At 56.2% G+C, this 22588-nt stretch overlaps 4 protein-coding genes across 8 annotated transcripts in view; all 4 read right to left on the bottom strand.

The window, feature by feature from the left end:
• RAB11FIP3 (RAB11 family interacting protein 3) overlaps nucleotides 1–4840 on the bottom strand; it is a 44569-nt gene extending 39729 nt beyond the window's left edge. Inside the window, exon 1 of one of the 2 annotated variants that reach the window (XM_085237639.1) lies at nucleotides 4095–4840. In XM_085237639.1, coding sequence (XP_085093765.1) covers nucleotides 4095–4400 — 306 coding nt within the window. In that variant the 5' untranslated portion in view covers nucleotides 4401–4840. The remainder of the gene's footprint in view (nucleotides 1–4094) is intronic. The other variant, XM_085237640.1, reaches the window with a different exon arrangement.
• Nucleotides 4841–5331: 491 nt separating this feature from the next.
• DECR2 (2,4-dienoyl-CoA reductase 2) lies at nucleotides 5332–11549 on the bottom strand. Of its 3 annotated transcripts, none has more exons than XM_085237644.1 (9): nucleotides 11376–11547; nucleotides 11225–11293; nucleotides 11105–11156; nucleotides 9244–9379; nucleotides 8771–8895; nucleotides 8227–8320; nucleotides 7835–7939; nucleotides 7201–7389; nucleotides 5332–6449 (listed from the first exon to the last, which is right to left on the bottom strand). In XM_085237644.1, the coding sequence occupies exons 1-9, from the start codon at nucleotides 11471–11473 to the stop codon at nucleotides 6415–6417; spliced, it is 903 nt and encodes a 300-aa protein (XP_085093770.1). In that variant the 5' UTR covers nucleotides 11474–11547; the 3' UTR covers nucleotides 5332–6414. The 3 variants fall into 3 exon arrangements, with proteins under 3 accessions (XP_085093770.1, XP_085093771.1, XP_085093769.1); XM_085237645.1 differs by having other exon boundaries at nucleotides 7172–7389; nucleotides 11376–11546; XM_085237643.1 differs by lacking the exon at nucleotides 5332–6449 and adding an exon at nucleotides 6456–6656 and having other exon boundaries at nucleotides 11376–11549.
• A 1144-nt stretch (nucleotides 11550–12693) lies between these two features.
• Nucleotides 12694–14101, bottom strand: NME4 (NME/NM23 nucleoside diphosphate kinase 4). Its single transcript, XM_019620599.2, has 5 exons — nucleotides 13942–14101; nucleotides 13297–13427; nucleotides 13115–13216; nucleotides 12926–13038; nucleotides 12694–12863 (listed from the first exon to the last, which is right to left on the bottom strand). Exons 1-5 carry the CDS (start codon nucleotides 14033–14035, stop codon nucleotides 12743–12745), a joined length of 561 nt encoding a protein of 186 aa, XP_019476144.2. The 5' UTR covers nucleotides 14036–14101; the 3' UTR covers nucleotides 12694–12742.
• Nucleotides 14102–14901: 800 nt separating this feature from the next.
• Nucleotides 14902–22588, bottom strand: part of XPO6 (exportin 6) — a 49454-nt gene continuing 41767 nt past the window's right edge. For both annotated transcript variants that reach the window (XM_085237226.1, XM_085237227.1), the window contains exons 18-24: nucleotides 22138–22293; nucleotides 20717–20831; nucleotides 20077–20248; nucleotides 19491–19652; nucleotides 17673–17771; nucleotides 16402–16632; nucleotides 14902–15599 (exon numbers count right to left, since the gene is read on the bottom strand). In XM_085237226.1, coding sequence (XP_085093352.1) covers nucleotides 15498–15599; nucleotides 16402–16632; nucleotides 17673–17771; nucleotides 19491–19652; nucleotides 20077–20248; nucleotides 20717–20831; nucleotides 22138–22293 — 1037 coding nt within the window. In that variant the 3' untranslated portion in view covers nucleotides 14902–15497. The remainder of the gene's footprint in view (nucleotides 15600–16401; nucleotides 16633–17672; nucleotides 17772–19490; nucleotides 19653–20076; nucleotides 20249–20716; nucleotides 20832–22137; nucleotides 22294–22588) is intronic.

Here is a 22588-nt window from a genome sequence, read left to right as displayed (position 1 = left end):
AGTTCTTCTCCCTCCAGCCCTCCAGGATGGGGAAGGTTTTGTTTCCCAGCTTTTGTCCTTCTAATGACAGGGGAAATCTGTTCTCACCCCTCCAAACGCCTGGCTGCACCCAGAGGAACAGGAGGTGTCGTGCAAGGCTCCCACTCCTGCAGCATGACAGCAAGGCTCCCACTCCTGCAGCATGACAGCAAGCTGCACAGACACCAACAAGCCCATGTGTGCTGGGGGGGTCACATACAGGGGACTGAGGGCTGCAAGCTGCAAACACCGACCCTATAACACCCCTACAAGAAGCTGGATGATGCTCATCCACCTCACTGCCCCTCAGCCCGCAGGTCTTCCTGCAGCCCCCAGTCCCACAGCACGGCAGAGCTGCCGGGGAATGCTCCCTGCCTGCTTCCTGCCCTTGAAAGCTTCTGTCCTGCAAGTACAGCTTCGAGCTCCTCCTGCTCAGCCTGAGCTTCCTGCTGGAGTCCAGCGAGCAGATTTCCCCTGCCAGGTCACCCAGCTCCAGCTCCTGGCATTGGGTTTTGCTCCTTCCTGAATGGAGGTGGAAAGGGGCTCCGGGGGGCTCTGCGGGATGGGGCTGAGCACGGGGAGGTGCTGCTGCACCAGACGGGAGCACAGCCAGCAGAGCTGCACTGAGAACAGCACTATTGTCGGAGAGGGAAATGCTTTTGGCGTGCAGGAGTTGCTGGAAGCACAGGATACACCGTTCCCCAAGGACAAATCTGCTATCTGTGTCAGCAGGAGAGATGAACAACCCGAGCACAGCAGCGAGATAGCAAAGCACAGCCCCATCCCACTCGTGGCCCCGAGCTGCTGTAATGCTGGCAGCGTGCTGCCGGCCCCCAGCTGTGCTGCAGGGAGCAAAAGCACAGGGAAGTGCCACGTTCTGGAATGTGATACGGCTTCACCCAGCTCAGAATTGCTCATGCTCACGCGGAGGAACCGGTCCGGTGCCTCTCCATAGGGAACCCGGGTGGGTGCAGCACATGGGGTGCAGAGCATCGCTCCCTGTCCCAGTGCCAGGTTCAAAGCCAATCCCATCCGAGCACAAGAAGCAAGGGGAAGTCGAAACAGGGGTAAAATTGAGAGAAATTACGCAGGCAATTGGTGTAATGGCTCTCAATTACCGGCTGTATTGGGTTACATAATGATAGCAGAGCTCTGAAACGCTCTGGAAGTGTTTATAGCTGAAGCAGTGTCAGGATGGCTCCAAGTGCAGAACTGCTGCAGCCCCATCCCAGGGGTCCCGGATCCATTCTGCTGCTTACAGCCCTGAGAACAGCCCACCCTGCTCCTCACTGGGAGCAATGCTTCCAGGATTCAGCCTCTGCTCAGAGCACAGCCCTGCACAGGGGCTCCTCCCTGCTCACCCAGCCAGTGCTGTGGGTCCAAAGCCCCCAGCAGGTAGCAGAGATAAGAACCCCCACCACCCTCAGTCCTCTGCCAGGACCCGGCTCTGCTCCCTGCCCTCCTGCCCGGGCTTTGGGCTGTACGTGAGCTTCCAAAATACCTCCGTGCCAGAAGGCAGAGTGGATAAAAAAGGTTTCTGAGAGGAGCTGGTGGATGGGGTATGGGCATCCCCACGCAGCCTTTGAGCTCTGATGGGCGATCCATCGGTCTGATTACAGCCACTGATGTTATCACAGAGATCTGCCCGCAGTGTGATATGCTCCTAAGCCATTCCCAGACACAAAAAAGGGCCCTTTCAAAGAGCTCAGAGCCAAAAGCTAACAGGAGAAGTAAAAAGGCACCCACCCTCCCCACAGTGAAGAAATAATACCTTCATTGGAGTCCTCGAGATGCTTACAAATGAGAACACTTCATTTGTGCTTAACCATGTGCCCAAGCAAGAAACACTGGGCTTGGAAGCATCTCCCAGGACAAGGGAACAGCTTCAGATTCACTTCTTTTCCAGAGCACACGGCCACAGTCTGTCTGTCCATCCATCCATCCAAGCCCACAGCATCACACTGCAGCTCTGCTCCCATCAGCAGACTGCAAAGCCAAACAGCAATTAGAGCAATTAAAGGTGCAGCCGCACAGCTGGAAGCAATTTAAGCTTCACTGGCACTTCAGCAGCCTGCAGATCCACAAAAGATGCTCACAGGAGTCTCATTATAGACAAAAGATCGGGGGGTGGGGGGAGGAATATTGAGGTTCCCTTGTGTCAGAGTTGCAAAAGATGAGATCTGATGGGTGAGTGGGAGATGATGGAGGGAGCTAAGGGATGCTCAGGCCCAGGGGTATCAACAGCAAAGGGGAGGAGCTAAAGAGGGAGATCCTGGCTCGGGGTGGGAGAGAGAGGAAGGCTGCTTGTGAAGGAGGGGTGTAAGCACTGAAGGAAATAAAGCAGCCCATGGGAACGGGGCTGGGAAGAAAGGGCCAAAGATCTGCCAGAGCACAGAAAGCAGAGGGGCCACAGTGCTTGGAATGAGCTAAAACAGGTGAGCTGAGCTGCTGACTCCACGGAGCAGAGGGATCCTGTGGTGCAGCAGGTTGGTCTGCCTCCAATCATCTTCTACATCAAAACCAAAGAGAAAAGATAGGGATGTCAGCAGGAGGGCTTCTGCTGGTGCTCCACAGCCACTCCTCCCCTGGACAGCAATCCCAGCCTGGAGCAAAGCTGGTAAGGAAACACAGAGCTGCTGCAATGGGACAGGTAGAGCCCAGCCTCAATGGGGTGAGTTGAGTTATTGCACAACACCATGAAGCAACAAAACCTTCTCGGCAGGCGTGCCCCCACCTGAGGCTGCCATCCCACAGCTACAGGGAACAACAGGCCTTCAACAACAGCCAAAGCCTCCAGTCTTCACCATGCAGAGGACAAAACACACCGAAATTCACAAGTATGTCAGTTTTCATGGCAGCAATGGCAGCTGGGTTCTTCCCTTTGACGTTTAGCTAGGAACTGCTGCAGCCAAACAAGCAGGCAGCACTGAGCTCTACGTGCTCCCCGTGTTCCCAATGACACCAAGCAAGCTGTCCCTGCTCCTGGCACATCAAGAGAAGCCTTCTCACTGCCCACACAGAACGAGCAGAGTGTATTTCAGCACGGAGCGGGAAGGAACAACTGGCTGTAAGGAGGCACAAGCCAGCAGCCTGCAGACAACCCTTTAGTACAGCCCAGAACCTCCTGCACACCCCACCTGGTTGCAGACAGACCCCAGCAGCCCGCAAGCTCCTCGAGGCAGCTGCATTTCTGCACCTTGGAGGAGCTGACACAACTCCTGCATCCCCAGGAGCCGAGCAGAGCTCTGTGCCTTGAGCCGGATCCTCCTGCAATGTGCCACAAAGGGACCACGAGCACGGAGAACAGCAGCAGAGGATGCCCAGGGCAGTGCTGTGGCAGCTCGGTGCTGCAGCTCATGGCTTCCCCCATCGCCGTGACATCCCTCCATGGCACAGCAACGCCTGCTGCCCCTTGGCTCGTCGAGCATCCCCGCGTCACAGAGGTGCTGTGTCAAAGAAACACCTCCGTTTCCTTCTTAAGAGGCGTTTTTCCCGTGAGGACGTGGACAAAAAGCCCTCCTCCTCCCAGCACTCCTTCACACATGGTAATTTGCTTTGTCATGCCGCTGGAATACGGCACAGCGGTACAGCCCGGAATGCGAGCAGAGCTCCTGTGAGCGAACACACGGGCCGGGCACGGAGCTGCGCTCCCAGCAATGCTGCACGCCTCAAATCAGCCCTTCCCACGCAGATCCGCCGGCAGCTCCCAGCACCCAAACCCATCCCAGCACGAACTGCAGCCCTCTCCATTTTGGGTCACGCCGGGCAGCTTCAAATTACACCGCATCTCATCTGCTGCGGGGCAGCGAGGAGGAGGAGGAAAACGCGGCGCTGGGAGTGCCGGGGTTGGGAGACACGCGAGCCCGCAGCCCAGCGAGGCCGGCAGGGCAGCACAGGGCCGGCATAAAGCCTAAGCCTGCACCCCCAGCCCCATTGACGGACGGCTGCACCGCGGCACTGAGAGCACCGCAGCCCCGTGCCGGAGCCGGGCGCCGTGCGGCAGCAGGAGGTGCGAGGGCTGGGAGCGCCGGGCCCTCGGAACGGCCCCGCCGCGTCGGGACGGGCTCCGTCCTCACCTGCTCGGCCCCGTAGGCTGTGGCGAACTGGACGAACTCCTCCACCCGCACGAAGCCGTCGCCGTCTCGGTCGAGGGCGTCGAAGACGGGGCGCAGGCGGGGCTCGTCCTCCGGGCAGCCCCCGCGCCCCGGGGGGGCCCATGGCGGCGTCCCCGCTGCCGGCTCAGCCGCCCACAGGGCCAGCTCCGCTTCCAGCTCCGCTTCTAGCCCCGCTTCTAGCTCCGGGCCCACCTCCGGTCCCGGTTCGTCCCACCGCGGCCCGGGATCGAGCGGCGGTGCCGGCAGAGGCTGCGCCGGCGGCTCCATGCTCACGGGCAGCGCTCGGCCGCCCGCCCCGCCGCTGCCCGGCTCGCTGCCCGGCGGGTCCCCGCGGCGCGGCCATGCCCCGCGGCCATCGCCCCTCTCACATCGCGGCCGGAGCCGCCGCCGTCGTCGGTGCGGTCCCCGGGGCTCCGCCCGCGCCCGGCTTTGTGCGAGGCGGCGCCGGCCCCGCCCGCTTCGGCTGCACCGGAGGACCGCCTCGAGGATCCGCTCCGCCCGATGCTGCGCGGGGCGGCCCCGCGCGACCGAAGGGGCGGCGGCACCGAACCGAACCCTCCGCCGCCCGCCCGCCCCACCGCTCGCGGAGCAGCCGCCGGCGAACCTCCGGATTTACCCCCGCGGCCGCCGCAGTAGCCGCGCGGTGACGTCACTCGCCCACCGCCGTGCCCCGCTCAACCCACCGCGACGCGGCGCGGGGCCGAGCGGAAGCCCCGCCCCCCGGGACCGGCCTTAAAGGGGCCGCGCGCGGAGCGAGCACGTGGGGCGCAGAACCGAGCGCGGCGCTCGTAGCGACAAAGCCTTCCTCGGCGCCCGCCCGAGCCGCTCCCGTGGGTGACGGTCGCTCCCCTGCAGCCTTTCCAGGCTGCACGCACACAACGTCCCGCCTCTCGCCTGCCAGGACCTTCCCTGCACGTAGCTGCAGCTTGCGGCCCCTCGGCGCAGCCCGGGAAGACGGGACAAAGGACACAAGCCACAAGCCACGTTCCCGACCCTCGTGACTCCCCGTCCAGGGACCCGGTGGGCATCCCCAGCTGGGGGACGGGTGGTGCTGCAAAGCTCTTCCTCTAATCGTTGTGCCCGAAGACAAGGAGCAACACTCAAAACTTTGGCTGCTGGGAGCTGGAACGGTCAGAATGGATGTGGGATCATCCCCCCACCCCCTCCAGGCAGGCAAACAGAGGAGAAGTGGCACAGCTCAGGCTGGAAGTTCTTTATTCGTGGCCTGGAGGAAGGAGCAAAACCTGTCAAGTCTACAATCACGTAGGAAAAGAAACCAATCTTCAGCAATCTTTAAAACCAGATTAAAAGAAAGCACGGTAAGCTGAAAACCTGCTGTCAGCAGTAGGAGGGCACTGCAGAGCCCCTCGAGCACACACACTTCATTCCCAGCACACACCCAGCGCAGCCCCTGCAGCTCCCCAGCTCAGCACTGCTCGGCAAGGGCTGAATTTCTGCTAGCCTCCGATTCACCCTCCGTTGTGGTGTCTGGACATAGAAAGGGGACAGCAAGAGATTGGTGCCAGAGCCATTAGGGCTGACAGACAGTGGGGGCTGACAGACAGACAGACAGCTCAGGCTCAGCTGGTGGGGCCATCCCTGGTCAGCTCTCACCTCCCACCACCTCTGTTCCCATGGAAAGGACATCTCAGGCACCTCTGCATCTGCCCCAGGGTTCTGCTGCTCCAGCCAGGAGCCCCCAGAGGAAGTGAAGCTGTCCATCCCCCTGCCAGAGCCACCTTGGTCCTAATTTGTATCCAAGAGCTACCAAGCAAAAGATGCCCTGAGCACCGCAGCTGGTCTCATTCTCCTAGCAGGACAAACTGCAGGTCTGGCAGCAAGCACCGGCAGTGGGGAAGTGTATGGCTTTTCCCAACCCAGAATGGGCTGAGCTCCCAAAAAGGAGCTGCTGCAGGGGTCCTGTGCTGCTCTCAGGCAAAGAGAGGGGAGAGAGCAGGAAGTGGTCAGATACCCAGGACAGGGACTCCAGAAAGGAAAAACCAGACTAGACAGTGAGCACCACAGCCCATCCCCCTCCACTATCCCCACAACCTCAGCCACAACAGCTCAGAAGACTGTAACAGTGCAGAGTTGGGGTACACTTGCTCCCCTGCAGCATCCTTGGTGCTCCCTCCCCCAGGCAGGAGTGGGATCAGCAGCATCACCACATTGCTGCTCTTTGCAGCTCTCAGCTCCCGCTCTGGGTGACTCCACCCCGAGATGTCCCAGGGAAGCAGCATTCAGTCAAATTTCTGTCCGTCAGTCAATCCCAGGCTGTCCATCATTGATTTTTGTTTGCTCCTGCGGCCCAGACATCTGCAAGACAGCAGGGAGGTCAGCACACACGGCCCTGCTCGAGGACCACACAGGAACAGGGTGAAAGGAGAGTCCTCTCCCAGAAAGCACCAACCCTGGCAACGAGCTCTGTGGGCACATGCAGCCAAAATGAATCCTGAGAGCAATGCAACCCCATGAGACATGCTGCAGTAATTTCTGGGCAGCCTGGTCTGGTGGATGGTGACCCTGCGCATAGCAAGGGGTTGAAACTAGATGATCATTGTGGTCCTTTTCAACCCGGGCCATGCTATGATTCTATGAATTCATGCAAGGAAGAAAGCGGAGGCAGAGGCTGTCAGGACTCTATATCCAAGCCTGCTGATGGGTGAAAGAAGTGGGTACTGCCTTGGTATTGCATTGCCCCAGGGGACATTTAGAGGTGCCCAGACAATTACCTCCAGCAGGAACAAGAGATCTGCCCACCCCACAGCTCATCCCTCACTTGCTCAAGCAGGAACTGGGTGCAGGGGAGTGCTGAAACCCACTCAGGACAGCCCAGCATCCCCCAAGCTTGCTGTGGCACATATGGCATGATGGCCTGAGCCTCAGGAGAAGCAGAGCCCGGCACAACTTGACCAAGGCACTGCAAGAAGGGGCAATGCGATACCCACTGGTACCGCAGCCATGCCTCTGCACCACGGGCAACAGGGTTTCTGACACAAGGCCTACTCTAATCCCACAGAGGGGGAAAGGCACGTCACCTAAAGTTTAGCAGAGGATGAAGCAATACCCAGCAAGGCGGAGAAGCTGTTGGCAGAGGTCAGCCAGCTCCCACCATCCACGACCAGAGTGGTGCCAGTCACGTAGGAGGAGAGGGGGCTCGCCAGGTACAGCGCACTGTGGGCGATCTCCGTCTTGTTCCCTGCACGCTGGAGGGGGATCGTGTCAAACTGGTTTGAGTCCTTGGCAAATTTTCCACCTAAATGATGGGAGAAAGAGCCAGCTATGACCACGGGACCTCCTGCCCATCACCGCTGCCTGCCAGACACTGCCATCCAGCAGCGCTGCTCGTGTGGTGTCAGTCGCTGAGAGCCCCAGGGAAGTCCAATGAGATGCTGGCACAGCCCTGGGGAGGGCCCAGGGACAAAGAGAGTTCAGTAAAGGGATCTCAAGCACAGCTGTGAAACTTGTAACTGGATGCTGTAACAGTGAGCTCAAGGCATGAGATCTCTGAGCCTTCCCAGCCTTCAGGGCTGAACAAACACTCACAGATGGACTTCAAGAGCTGAGCCCCCAGGCATAGCAGCTACCTGCAGCACACCACTGAGCTGCGTGGCACATGGTGGTCCCCTCCCAGCAAAGCATATAGCAAAGCATATCAGCAAAGCATTGCTGAGACACAGCCAGGAGCCCCAGGGCCTTACCCAGCCGCCGGAACCCCTCGGTGCCTGTGATGGGGCCTGGTGCCAAACTGTTCACTCGGATGTTGTTGGGACCCCACTCTACAGCAAGGTGACGGGTCATGGCATCTGAGAAGGGGAACACATTACAGAAGGAATGAAAGAGGGAGAGCAAAGCCATTCCAACAACTATTGTGGGAGGGGGAAAAAAGCCAAGAGAGGTTTTGGCCAAGAACAAAGGGCTCTAGAAAGGAGAAGAGCCCCACATCAAACATAGGCATATGCAGCACCACACAGTAACCACACTGATTCATGTTCACCTCTCCCATCACAGACATCTTCCCATCCCAATACTCAGGAGCCTCCTTACTGGCCCCACACAGCTTGCAGAAACTCAGCAAGGAGCACTTAGGTACCTATAGCAGCCTTAGCAGAACCAGCGTGCACCTGGAGGGCCTGCCCTCGGTAGCTCAGAGTTGCTGTGATGTTAATGATGACCCCACCGTGGTCCTGGGGAGAGAAAAGAGATGCAGAATTAGGAGGGAGTGGCATGAGGGTCACATAGGAGCACGATGAGCTTGGAGGGAAGGTCACTTATGGGCAGAGACATCCCTGTGTTGCCAACTCACTGAGCAGGGCCCTGCCAAAGAAGTGGGAGGTACAAGGGACGAGCAAAGACCAAACTAAGCAGCAGTTTGCAGCTTCTTCCCAGACAGGTGGCAGAGCACAGACAGGTGCTACACAAATCAGTGCCCTGTGGCTAGGGACAAGCAGGAAACAAAGCACAGCTCCCACTTCTGGCACAGAGGCTGCAGTCTCCAGAAGGGGATGAACTGGATTCAGTGAGCAGGGCAGGTGGGGCAGGCTGACAGAGCAGTGCTCTGCTCCCTTCCACCCTCTACGATTCACCAAAGTGTGCTTTGCACAGCACTAACCTCCTCCTTACCAGAAGGCACTTACACGGAAATATTTCTCAAAGAGGACTTTGGAGGTGTTGAAGGTGCCAAGAGTGTCAATATCCATCACTGTCTTGAAGGCATTGAAGGACAGAGCGCTGGCTGGGCACAGAAAGTTTCCTGCAGCACCTGAGGACAAGCAGTTGGGGTCACAGTCAGCTTGGGACACTTCTGTGAGGGGGACAGCAGGCAGTAATGCTTGGGTAAGGCTGGTGATGAAGTGAAAACAGTTCCAATAATGGCCTGTAGCTCTAGGTATGTAGGGATGATCCACAGTGAGACCAATAAAGCTCAGTCCCTGGTTCCTCTGAGCCTGTTCCCTCTGCGCTGCTCTCAGGGGTTCAAACCATCAGTTGCTCAGATGCTCCCAGAGCAAAGCAGCATAAGCCAGACAGAGCAAATACAGCTCCTGTGCTGGAGAACACCCTGCCTAAACAGCCTGTGCCATCTCTCCCACGGCCCGCTCCAGTGGCTCACCATTAACCAGGATGTCAATCTGCTTGAACTGTTTCAGTGTCTCATCCACTGCTGCCATGATGGTTTGCGGCTGCCTGACATCTACAGACAGAGGCAGGCACTGCTGCCCTGTGGCTGCAACCAGCTTTTTTGAGGCCTGAAAGAAGAGAAAAGCAAGATTCTTTCTGGGATTCTGTTCTTCAGCAAGGGCCAGACCCAGATCTCACGCAGGCAAGCAAGCTAGGCAGAAGCTGCATCCCTGTCAGCACACAGCAAGCACAGGCATTACCCACATGAACACAAGTCATGTCTTGTTCCAGAAGCAGCTGCATTTCATCAGCCAGAACAGCCATTATGTTTCTAAACAAAAAAAGCCAATACAACCCTTAGGCAGGGGAGAGAACTGCCCAAACACAGCCAGGGCACCTGGGGGAGCCAGAGACAGTTCCTGCACATCATGTCACATGTAGGGGACAGCTCTGTAGGGCAGGTACAAAGGTTGGATCCTAGTGAGGTCCTGGAAATAAGTAACCTTTAGATCCAAAATGTTGGTGGGTCAAAGGGCAATTGCTAACCAGCAGTTATCAGGACTCTGCCTGCGAGGTACAGGAGGCAGCTCAGCATGAAGCCATCTTCAAGGCCCAAGCACTGCTTACAAACTGAGCCACAGCCCCACACAACAGCTGGTGATGTTCTGCATGCCTACATGGGCTCCTCGGGCTGTTCTCTGAGAAGCTTTGAGCCAACCACAAGGCATGCACAGGTCAAGGCCTTGGAAATCAGTCCCTGAGCACTCAGAAGGCTCCAATCCCTCAGGACTAAAAAGCTGCTGAGTTTTGCTGCTTGTTTTCTGACACACGAGCACGAAGGAATGCACAAGAGCACTAAGTGCCTCCAGGAGGCGGCTGTGTCATGCCAGCTCAGCCCCAAGCACTCAGTTTGCTCTTTATTATATTTCAGTGAACTCTCTGTGATCCCTGCAAAGCTCTCTTGTGGCCGCTTCCAGCACAGAGCAGCACATGAGCCCAGCACAGCTTCTCCACTCCCTGCACCTAAAACACAAAGCACAGCATAACTGGGATTTTGGGGCTCAGAGCATCTGCACCACCCATATAAAGGGGAACTCACAGAATCACAGAACAGCTGGAGTTGGAAGGACCATTTAAAGGGTCCTCCATCAGAAGAGGGATGGCCAGCAGGGACAGGGAGGTGATTGTCCCTCTCTGCTCTGCGCTTGTGAAGCCCCATCTGCAGTGCTGTGTTCAGGTCTGGAGCCGTCAGAACAAGAAAGACAGGGAGCTGTTGGAGAGGGTCCAGGGGAGCCACAAAGATGATCAGGAGGCTGCAACACCTTCACTACAAAGAAAGGCTGAGGGAGCTGGGCTTGTTCAGCCTGGAGAAGAGAAGGCTGTGGGGTGACCTCATTGCAGCCTTCAGTACCTAAAGGGAGCCTACAGACAGAAGGGGAATCAACTCTTTGGTAGGGTAGATAACTGCAGGACAATGGGAAATGGTTTGAAGTGGAGGGAGGGAAGATTGAGGCTGGATGTCAGGGTGAAGTTCTTTACAGAGAGCGTGGTGAGGTGCTGGAACAGCTGCCCAGAGAGGCTGTGGATCCCCGTCCATCCCTGGAGGTGTTCGAGGCCAGGTTGGATGGGGCCCTGGGCAGCCTGGGCTGGTATTAAATGTGGAGGTTGGTGGCCCTGCATGTGGCAGGGGGTTGGAGATTCATCATCCTTGAGGTCCCTTCCATCCCTGGCCATTCTGTGATTCTGTGTAAGGCCAGCAGGTCCCACACGCCGCACTGAACACGGACACCCACGCAGCCCTCCAGCCTCCCCTCGGCTCCCGCTCCCTCCTCACCCCGCAGCCCGGCGCTCACCTCGGCCACACGCTGTTGGTTCCGGCCGGCGATGGCGGTCCGACAGCCGTGCCTGCAACGGAGGGGCGGTGAGAACGGCCCGCGGAGCCCCCGCAGGGCCCGGCCCGGCCCGGCCCGTACCTCATAAAGATCTCAGCGATGCGGAAGCCGATCCCGGAGCCGCCGCCGGTGATGAACGCCACGCGGCCCCTGTAGGAGGGGAACGAGGGGATGTGAGGACCGAACCGGACCGCCCCGATGCTGCCCGGCCCCGCCCCCACGCGGCACTCACGCCAGGATGTCGGGGCTGAAGAGGTGCCGGTACTCCGCGAGGCAATCATCGCCATCCACGTCCGCCGGCGGATCCGAGGCGCCGCGCTGCTGCGCCATGTCCGCCGCACCGAGCGACCCGCGCCCGCGCACGGCCCGCCGGGACGGCCCGCCGCAAGCGGAAGTCTGACGCGGGGCATGCCGGGAGCTGTAGTTACCGTCCGCGGCTCTTCGCGCATGCGCGGGCGTCAGCAGCCGTCGCCTAGCAACGGCGCGGGGCTGTAGCGCGACCCGCAGCGCCGCCCGCTGTCACCCGCGTGTCCCCAGCTGCGGTCCGGGCACCTCGTGCCGCCCGCCGGGACATCCCCGTGCCTCCCAGTTCCCCCACCGCAATCCCAGGTCACTCAGGAGACTCCCGGTGCCCCCACGCTGCCCCTAAGGACGTCCCAGTGCCTTCCAGTACCATCCCAGTGAGCCCACGTGGCATCTCAGTGCCACCCAGCGACATCCCAGTGCCCCCAAAAGACACCTCCGTGTCGCCCAGCGACATCCCAGTGGCTCCCGATGACGTCCAGCACTTACAGTGACATCCCAGTGCTGTCCGTTGCCCTCCAGTGCTCCCCATCACTTACTGGTGCCTCCCAGTGCCCTCTCAGCAGCCCCAGTGACATCACTGTGCTTCCCAGTGTCCCCCCAGCACTTCTCCATGCCATCCCAGAGCTGTTGCAACTCCGTAATACACCAGTGCCTCCCAGTGACATTCTGCACTTCTTGGTGACATCCCAGTGCCCCCCAGCAGCTCCCCATGACTTCCCAGTACCATTCCAGTGACGCCATGCGATAACCCACTGGCATCTCAGTGACATCCCACTGCCACCCCAGTGACACTCAGTGCTTCTCAGTGGTATCCCAGCACCTCCAGCATGTCTTGGTGCCTCTTGGATCTTGCCAGTACCCTCCCAGTGCCCCCAGTGACATTTCTGTGCTTCCCAGCATCTCCAGCACATCCCAGTGACAATTCAGTGCCACTCAGTTCCCACTCTACACCATTCCAGTACCCCCCAGTGACATCCAGCACTTCTTGGTGATATCCCAGTGCTTCCCAGTGTCATCCCAGTAACACCTCGGTGCTGTCCATTGTCCTCCAGTGACATTCCAGTGCCTCCAGTACTTCCCAGTGACATCCCAGCGCCTCTCACTACCACCCCAGCTTCTCCTCATTGACATCCCAGCGCTGTCCATTGCCCCTCAGTGACATCCCAGCATCCCCCCGCACCTCCTGCTGCCTCCCAGTCCCCCCACATCACACCCCAGCACTGGCGAGGGACAGGAGCAGGGCAGCACGGGAGATGCAGTGTTTAATATAATAGCATGGGGGTCTCAGTGCCTTCATGGCCCGTAGGTGTACTGGCTGTCTCCGCTCTCCCAGGCCACCAGCTCATTCTGTTGGAACCAGAAGCCAATCTCCCGCGACGCCGTCTCCACCGAGTCGCTGGCATGCACCACGTTCCTGTGCAGGGATGGGGATGTGACCGCAGGGCTCGGTGCCACCCCCACCCCGTGTGCCCTTACCTGCTGACGTGCATGCTGAGGTCCCCCCGGATGGTCCCCGCCGCTGCCTGTGCTGAATCCGTGTCCCCCACCATGGCGCGCGTGGAGCGCACCACGTTGTAGCCCTCCCACACCTGCGGGATGGGGAACAGCTGAGCTCCACAGCCCCGCAATGGGGTGAGATGCAGTGGGGTGAGGGCGGCTGCTCACCATGGCCACCAGCGGCCCCGATGTCATGTAGGCTAGGAGCGCGGGGTAGAAGGGCTTCTGCTGTAGGTGCTGGTAGTGCCGATCCAGGAGGCTTCGATCCGCCTGGCAGCACCACAAGGTGATGCAGGGACATCCAGGAGGGGGGTCCGTGCACACCCCCACCCCTCTTGCAGTACCGGTACCTGCAGCAGCTTCATGGCCACCAGTTTGAAGCCACGCCGCTCGAAGCGCCCGATGACATCGCCCACCAACCGCCGCTGCACCGCGTCCGGCTTCACCAACACCAGCGTCTGCTCCCGCAGCTCCGGGGGGGCTGGGGGGCACGGGGTCACTGCTGCTGCACGGCCCTATCTGCATCCCCATCCCTAGCCCTGTCCTTATCCCCCAACCCTGACCCCAGCCCCGCTGTCACTGTGATGTCCCCCATGCCCCGAGCGTGGGGTAGGGGGAACGCGTGCCCCAAAGCTGTGATAAGCATTGAGGACACGTCCAGCAGGGACCAGCGTCCCCATCATTGTCAGAGCCGTGCAGGAGGAGCACGGGACAGCGCGTCCCCGGACAGGAAAGGGGATGGCTCTGAGCGAGAGCTCGCCCCACGTTCCCTGGGGGATGCTCCGCGTCTGCCCCCGGGGATCCCAGCACCAAACCCCAAGGAACGGGGACAGCAGGACGGGATGGGACAATGGAAGGAGGCGGGGAAGGGTCCCCAAGGACAAGGCAGGGAGAGGACAGGGGGAAGAACGGGGACCGAGTCCTTAGGGGCATAAGAGGATGTGACGGGACGGGGATGGGGACCGCCCGCAGGGTCGGGCGGGGCCGGGTCTCACCGGAGCCGTAGCAGCGCGGCGGCCCGAAGGGGAGGCGGATGCCGGGCTGACCCCGCAGCAGCCCCCGCGCCAGGCAGCGCCCCAGGGAGCCCATGGCCGGGGCGGGAGGCTCGGAGCGGGTCCGGCCGCCCCGCGGGGAGGTTTTAAGGGGCCCGGCGGGACCGGCTCGGCCCTCCCCTTAAAGCAGCCGCGGCCGCGGGGAGCCCCGGCCCTGGGAACGGCCGTCCCGTGTCCCACGTGTCCCATCGAGGGCTGCGGGGAAAGGGACGAGCGGGTACCGCAGCCCGGCTGCCCCATGGGCAGAGACACAAGCGGCAGTTCTGAACATCTTGGGGAAACACGGGGATGTGAACGAGCACTTCAGACACCAGGGAAGGAGAAGAGGTTTCCAGCAGCACGAAGGGCTCGCAGGTCCTCCCAAGCTGGGCTCGGGCCCCCTGCCAGCTGCTGCCCTTGATCCTCCGCTCAGCCAGGGAAAAACACGCACTTTCACCCTCGGTCAGCAAACAGAGAAAAGCAACCAAACATTTTGCAAGAAGCAGAAGCATCGGCACAGAGCCCCGGGGAGGCAGTGGGGCAGGCGAAGCTCCATCCAGCAGTTCCATGTAGGAGCTGCAGATGCTGGGAGCAGCCCTTAGCCCTCCCAGCTGCCTGCACGCAGCCATCCCCCTTTACAATCACATCTGGGAAGGCTTCAAGGCGAACGCACGCTCCAGAGGAGGACGGGAAACTCCAGCGTCTCGCCCTGGCTTTAACCTCACACTCCAGTGGCCTCCAGCCCTGCGGTGCAACCCCACGTGTGTTTGGAGGTGTTCCTCCCGCAGGCTGCTCTTGATGTACTCAGACAGCAGAATGCCAACGGCACAGAGATCCCACCAGGAAACAGGGAACAGAGGTGGTAGGTGAAGCCGCTGGGCACAGCTTGGTGACAGCCTGCGTGGAAACTAAAACAGAGGGAAGTTATTTAAAACAACAAAGTAAGCACTTTATTTCCATGAAGCATGTTGTTTTAGTATCACAATGGAATGATGAGAAAACGTTTAAAAAAACCCGAAGAAGTCTCTAATCCCCGCTGACAGCAGGGAGGTTTTCAAGGCAATTTAAAAAACAAAGGGAGTGACAGAAGTGCCAAAACAGTCCCAACATCACAGTCCCCTCCTCCTCCCAGAGCCGGGCAGGGCAGGAAGGCGGAATGACACGAAGGTACGAATGGCTGAAGCAGTCTTTGGCGCTTCTGCCTCACGATTGGTAACACACGAGGTCTCTCAAGACGACTCCATAAACATCTCCGGGCGCAACAGAGCGCTCTGTCGGTGGCACAAAGCCCGGTGAGCCGCTGTGCCCCGCGGCCAGGGGCTGAGACACATCCTGCAGCCAGCACTGCGGCCTTGGGGATGGGAGAGAAGGAAGCGTGGTGCATGAATCCAAACAGATGTGCCCACCTGCAGGACACCGCGTCCCGCAGTGCTGACAAAGCAGCCAGGAGAGAAGGTGGTGGCAAAACGAGACATGGATCTGTTCCCTACAGTGATCAGAACACCAGTCCAGTGCAGTAACTATAGTTTCACAGTTCCGGGGGGCAAACTGTCATTGCAAAGTCTGTAGTAACGCAGGTCATTCACCAGTCTGTGCACATTCTGGGTAAACGATGGCAGGTCCTGAAAGAGATCAAACAACACGTTGTACTGCAAACACAGGAATACCTACAGGGCACAGAAAGGAGCGCCCGGTGCCCCCACGTATTTCCATACGTGTGCGTCTCCTCCAGCATCTGAGCCCAGGAAACCTGAGTTTCTGCAGCCCACGTGCAGGGAACAGAGGCTGCTCCTGAGCTGCTCCAAGCAGGAGCTGACTGCACAGAACCAGGCCCTGCTCGCAGCACTGGCTCCTTGCTGTGCACTCAGGCACAACACAAATGGCCACGGCAGGGCCATCTGCAGCAGCAACTGCTCAGGGTGCTCCTGCCAAGGCTCCAGTTCCCACAAAGCTCGTCACAAGGGCTGGTTTCCCTGAAGAGCAATTGCCTACTGAAGATTCTCTCAAAGCTCCTTCTCCACCCTTAAACCTGGGGTCTCAAATCGCCACCGTCTCCCACGGGAGAGGAACCAACAACAGACAATGAAACTTCAGCAGACTGAAAGCCAGCTGTACTGCCATCATCTCCAACATCTGGCTAGCAGCTGGAGCTAGGTTTTGGCAAATGTCAGTCTACCCATACGAAAGCTCCCCCCAGGGAATATATTAGAGCTCTAACTCCCATGGAATAAGCAAGTCCAAGAGATGAGACGGCAACTTTGCTACCTACAGCAAAAAATCCAATGCTAGGGCATCACTGACTGTGCAAGTGTTTGTAACAATGGTACCACTAAGGAGCCCAGGGCTATCAGCCACCACACTCTGAGAAAAGCACTGCCCAGCCCAGGAATACTTGCACCCCCCTGCAGCACCCTCCCTTCTTACCCTGTCCATTTTGAAATTCCTTCCCAGCACATTTTTCTGGTTTGAGTCCACACCGTCACAGCTGGCCAGGAACTCAGGGAGGAAGGCTGAGTAGAAGCCATCAAAGTCCACCGAGGCCATGTTGTAGGTGGCAATGCCAATCTCCTCCTGCAGCAGGTCGTGGGATTTGTGGACGAGTACCTGGAGCAGCACATTCACAAACTGGAACAGCATGGTCGTCCGAAAGATCTTCTGCACAGTGAGAGGAGGACACAGTCAGGCACCTTCACTCCAGGAGGGAGCGCAGCACAGTGAGAGCTCGTGGAGGTCAGATGGGCACATGGACATGGCTGCAATGGGCCACTTAACACCTGCAGTTTCTGAGCTATCAGCAAGCTCCACAAGCCCTTGTGAGCACAGATATTATTTTCCAGTCTGAACCAGGCCAAGATCTCAAGTACCTGCTGCAAAATTACCTGTGAACTTGGTCACACTCACCTGGTATCTCTGGTTCAAGTTTTAAACATTGGCTTTCAAGGAAACAGTATCAAGTCCCATTTAAACTCCCAAATTTTAGCCCTGCACTGTGTTCTAGAAAGCAGTCAGAGTTCCTAGGGAACCTGGTTGGCTGCCTGAATGTCTGAACAGGCAGCTGCTAACACGATGGCCTGCCCTTCAGCTGTGATCACAGATAGAAACCTGAAAGCTCTGCCTCCAAAGGCTAACGAAAGGGCAAGACCCTGGACTGCAACTCTCATTCCTTGTGGCAGCAGCTAACAAATCTAGATTAGAGGTTTTGGAGGATGGGTGCCGCGTGACAGCAATGGGCAACCACCTCACAGTCACCCAACTGAATGGCAAGCAGCCTGCTGCTGGCCCACACGAGAAGGATGGAGAGACTCCACCGCTGTCTCACTTATGGACCAGTCAATCCACCAATTTCTGCTTTGTAGGACAAGTCGCCCTGTCACTGTGTGTTCTTTGCTTTCCCTCGTTGTCACAGGAGCACACAGACCAAGACTGGAAACAGCTGGGGTTCCTCCTGTGCCTGGTGCAGCAGTGTCAGTGAGATGGCAGTGCCATTTTGACCAGCAACGTCCTCACCACAGCCACAGCAAACAAAGGATGCAGTAAATAAGCCCCAAATCCTGACCTTCAGTTTGTGAGCCATCTGGAAGCCTGAAAGGCAGCCTTCCACTTTCACAAAGCCATTTCCAGCTCCCTTGGACTGGAAGCTCTCGCCTTTATCAGCCCTTTGTCTGGCACCTGCCCACTGCTAAGCTCAGACTCACCTTGTGGTACAGCTTCTGCTTGGTGTTCAGTGTCTCCAGGTAGAAGAGATTCTGCTTGAAGAGGTGAATGTCGGGCTGCAGGAAGGACTGGCCAAATGCCTGCAAAGTAGAATCAAGGGGAGGGGATTGATACCATAATGAATATCAAAACTGACAGGCAGAACAATGTTTTCACCCCAACACCACACAGAGTCTGTTTACAGATCTCCTGAAGCAATGCCACAATGTTGTTTGACATGCATGCCAACAACTCAGCTTTCTGCCAACCGTGTTCAGGTGGGAGGAACAGGATCTTCTGGTGCCACGTGCCAGGAGAACAAACCCCTGGCAGCTTCTGCTGCTTCTCAGTGAAACCCTTCTGTGAGTCTGTTGAAGTCAATCTTGTTGTCAGATTGGAGGGAATGAAGAAGCTTTAGTGGCCATGTGCTCCAATCCCTGCAGAACAGTTTCTAAGCTGGGTTTGTTGGGACCAGGTATCACCATGCATTGAAAAGGAACAAGAGATGCTGAGCACGGTTCCCCTGACAGTTTACTTGTAAAGGATATGTCTGTTTCTCAGAGGTACCCAGAGTACCATGGTGAGCATGAGTAAAGCCAGAACACACCCACAGCTCTTGCTCTTTATCTGCATTGAGAGGGCAAGGTGACTGGCAGATGTGGTTAAGATGCTACTGCACTAAGTTAGAAGTTATGGACTGGGAGGCAGACCCAGGCATAGCAGATCCCTCAACGAGATCTGCTGGACCCCACTGAAGCATGGTATGCCTGCACAGACTCTGGGATAAAGCACCTTTGAAACACTGTACAGATGAGAAGCAGGCAGCAGAACTTTCGTGGTTGCTGCTCCAAGACATCATGACCAGAAGGTTATTCCTTTGCAACAGCCATTTATTGTTAGATGGACAGAGATGGCCCCGATCTGTGGAAACCAGCATCTGAACTACTAACACTAAACACAGATATTGGCTGTTTGCAGTGAAGAACACTCACAGAACACTCAGCTTTTGTACCAAAGCAGCAGTGCCCAAGCAGTAAAACTGGCCCAGTGGTGCCAAGCAGCCTGCAGCTGTTACTGAGACAACTCCATCAATGCCTCTCCCAAAACAAGATGCTGAGGCAAGTGAGGAAATGTTAAGCTGTTACAGGAGAAAAAAGAAGCTCTGGACAGGGACAGCTCTGGACTCCATTCACAATAATGCTAACGTACAGAAAGTCCAGAGAGGAGTATCAGCATAGTTCACATCACACAGCACAAGAGCTCCCTCTTTACGTGTTCACCAGAAGGTCCCCAGCCTCCATAAGCACTTCTGGACAGGACAGCTCTGCAGGGCCCTCACTGCCCTCTGACTGCCACCTGCTCTTAGCTTCCAGAGCACAGTGTGAGCATGCTGCTGTTTGCACTGCAAAAGGGCCCCACACCAGGCAGGCTGCAACAGGCTGCTCACGAGGAGGCTGATTTTTTTCTGTGTTTCTGTATAAAACCAGAGGACATCTTGGTTTCAGGAAACCTTTCCTGCACCAGCAATCTGTCCTAATGGAATCAAAGCAGAAGTAAACAGGACTGCACCAGTAATATTTTAGGTCCAGACAAAGAATGTAGGCATGGAAAGGAATTAGCAGGAGTGCTAAGTGAGGCACTGTGCGCTTTGCAAGCACATCAGCAAGATGTCTCTACAAATATTTTCATTTTTAGCAAGAAAACACACAAGACCTCACTCTGGACACTGTCTAATCCCCAGCAGCCACATCTAATACCCTGCCAAAAGCAGAGCACGTCCTGTTACAAAAAAGGTTCTTACAGAACTGTAGTGGAGTTACCTGCATGATGGCACTGAACTGCGCTTCGTTCTCCATCTGCTCTTCTGCCACCCCCCTCTGGACACTGGCCAGGACACTGGATTTGAAGAAGTACCGCCAGTTGTGGTGGAGGACTCGGAAAAGCAGCTCAAATAACTCTGCTTTCACATCAGGAGATGAGCGCTAGGAGGAAAGAACAACACCTCAGAAGAGGCTCCTGTGCTGGAATCCCACTTATCATCCCCTGGATCCCACTGCTGGCAGCACCCTGCTCTGTCTGGTGCCATCCAGGAGCGCTCTGCAGCTGAGCTACCAAAACGAAGGATTTCCTTCTATGGCCTCAGCAGCTGCTGGATCATACCACCGTGCTAAGAACACATAATCCAGTTTTGTTTTACCTCCTGCTTTGAGCATGTCTGTACTTTTAGTGTATTTGACAATTTCTGACAAAATCCTCCACCCGCTCTGCTTCCAAACCCCCCCAGCTCTCCCCACACTGGGACTGACATTTACAGCTCCTGGAAAGCAAAGCCCTTCCTTGCTCCCACAGCCCCAGGAAGGTCTTTGTTTCCCCCTCTGCGTTCACCTGGAGCGAGAGCAGTCCTACCTCTGCGATGATGGGGTACACCTGCTCCATGCACAGTGAGATGACGCTGGGTAGAAAAGGCTTGAATACTTGGCCTGGTTCCTGCACCACCACTTGCAGAATTTTCAAAAACTTCTCCACCACCCGACAGCCAGTGCTCCCCTCATGGAGGATGCTCTCTGCCAGCTGCTCTCTACAATAAAAAATGAAGTTGTTGGATGGGATCTTCCCCTGAAATCAGCATGCTTACCTAAGCTCACATAAGCTTCCCCAGCTAATACAGCCCAAGCACATTAAGCCACGGAAGGGAGGTAAGTATTGACTAAGGACTGATAGACACTTTTCCCTAACAGAAGCTTTAGGGACAACAGGGGTGCACAAAGACACTGACTGATATAGGTAATGCCAGAGTCCAGTGTTCAGTATCACACACTTCCAAGACTGTCAGGTCTCTGGGAAAGCTGAAATTGCACATCGGGCACACAGGCCATCATGGACGGACTGGGTCACTTCAGGCTTAGAAGCATTTTCCTTAAACTAAGCTCTGGACACAGAGGAAGAAGTAGAACACTTTTCTTTTGGGACAGGGATGTGTTTAGTTAGCTGGCCAAGACAAATCATGGCCAGGGATAAGAGAAAAATAACCAGCACAAGACAATACCTGGTGAACATATTTAGGAAGGTCTGTATGATCTGCTCAGTGAAAGGCACTCCCATCTGCACTCTCAGTCCTTGAAACAAAGTGAGGAAGAAGCTCAGCATCTCATCCGTCACATCTAAGACAGAACAGGAAAGCAAAATGAACATGTTAAGGCAATGTTCAAATACATGAAGAAGTCTTTTATGTGATATCTGCTCCTCCTGTACAGATAATTCCATTTATTCCTGAAAATTTAGCAGCAGCTTCACCATTAGAAATTGAAATCAATTGGTCTTACAGGATTTGAAGATGGCTCAGACATTTCCATGGACAAGTATGGTCAGCATCAACAAATCAGAACAAATACAGCACTACAAGGGCCCTGGGTCTGCCTGCCTACACAGACTGCTTGGAGAAAGCTCCTGCAATGGTCTGGGCTTCAGCAGCTCACTGCACACACAGGGTTAACAGGAAATACGAGGAAATCCACAGCAGTTCTGTACAACTTGAAGTGGCCATAGAATCCAGTTTTTTTTTCTTTTTTTTTTTTTTTTTTTTAGGAGGGGGAGGATCTGACAAGATTAGCTGCACCGAAGCTAATACACCATCAGTCCCAGCATGCTTTATTCAACAGCCACAGTAAGCTGCAACCACTCAGGTTCTGCTTCATACAGCCTTTTATAGCCAACACAGAACAGGTGAGCAGCCTCATGCAACTGAAAGCAGCAATTCACTGGAGTCACAGCATCAGCTTGCTGCCTTGGATCCTAAATGTCTTTGTTCTGGCTCCCCACAGCCCCATTTCACTGAGAAGATCCCATCTGGCTCCAGAAGTTTTTCTGGAATGCCTGGCTCTTCACAAAGCAAGTGATGAGATGCAAAATGCAAGAGCTGGCCACAAGACTGCCAGAGTCCTGGTTACATTGACTCACAGAACGACTTGGGTTGGAAGAGACTTTAAAGACCATATATATTTCCAACCCCCCCTGCTGTGGGCAGGGCTGCCATGCCATCAGGTTGTCCAGGCCCCACTCATCATCTTGGACATCTTGGGAGCCCGTCCTTTACAAGGATATTAAAAGAAATCATGACCACTACTATGCTTTGTTTTCAAGCTTTTGGAGAGAATAAGTGACAAACATAGGCACGGTATTTTGAAGCTCTTTTTGTGCTCGTGAAAAGCTCCATTCCTTTTCACTGCCTGAAAACAACACAGGGCATCTCCACCCACTGGAAGTGGGACAGGTCCTGATGACCATATTGTAGATAACACCAGATCTCCCTTTCCTCTTCTGAACCAATCCACCCACCAGGACAGACCTGCATTACACAGCAAGCCCACACACCTCACGTGAACACCACGACCCTATGCTGACGGGCTTTGGGTGTTACTGGGAGGTGATAAAGCTACTCACAGCATTAAACCTGTCCTATGGTTATACCTGACTGATGAATGAAAGCTGGGAAGAGGGCTAGTGAGACCTGCACGGATTCTTGCAGCGACTGATAACAGATCTGCCGAGACTTGGTGGATTCTCCAGAGATACTTTCTACAATATCTTCTAAAACGCTGAGTGTCTGATGGATGATCACTTTGGCTGCAAAAAGAAGAGAGGTGATACTTCCTGCATATGTCAAGACTAGCCACAGGCAAAAAATGAAGAGAAGTTCTCGTGAGCAGTACCTAGAACAACACACAAGGCAGCACATACATCAAGCCCAGGTTGGAGTCAGAAGGGTTTCTAAAGTATGTTCACACGTTAAACATTTAAATAGGTTCAGCCAAGTAACAGTGGCAACGTGCATTCTTAAATTATACAAGCTTACTGCCCTACAGATGCACTCACTGCTTGAGAACTAAGGTGCACAGTCTGAAGGAAGCCATAGGACAGC

This window comes from Meleagris gallopavo, chromosome 16 (genome assembly GCF_905368555.1).
Source record: "Meleagris gallopavo chromosome 16, MGAL_WU_HG_1.1, whole genome shotgun sequence".
Taxonomy (NCBI): Eukaryota; Metazoa; Chordata; class Aves; order Galliformes; family Phasianidae; genus Meleagris; species Meleagris gallopavo.
Note: the sequence above shows the minus strand (reverse complement) of the source record. Positions and strands in the feature narration are given on the sequence as shown.

What these genes read in the sequence shown, in the direction of transcription:
- DECR2 (XM_085237643.1), bottom strand. Translation starts at nt 11,473, where the DNA reads ATGGCGCAGCAGCGCGGCGCCTCGGATCCGCCGGCGGACGTGGATGGC. An exon ending in TTCTGCTAAGGCTGCTATAG is followed by an intron (nt 7,940 to 8,226) that starts GTACCTAAGTGC and finishes TCCCCTTCTCAG; the next exon opens with ATGCCATGACCCGTCACCTT. An exon ending in CGAGGGGTTCCGGCGGCTGG is followed by an intron (nt 7,390 to 7,834) that starts GTAAGGCCCTGG and finishes CCCATCATTTAG; the next exon opens with GTGGAAAATTTGCCAAGGAC.
- NME4 (XM_019620599.2), bottom strand. Translation starts at nt 14,035, where the DNA reads ATGGGCTCCCTGGGGCGCTGCCTGGCGCGGGGGCTGCTGCGGGGTCAG. An exon ending in TGGCCATGAAGCTGCTGCAG is followed by an intron (nt 13,217 to 13,296) that starts GTACCGGTACTG and finishes TGGTGCTGCCAG; the next exon opens with GCGGATCGAAGCCTCCTGGA. An exon ending in CTCAGCATGCACGTCAGCAG is followed by an intron (nt 12,864 to 12,925) that starts GTAAGGGCACAC and finishes ATCCCTGCACAG; the next exon opens with GAACGTGGTGCATGCCAGCG.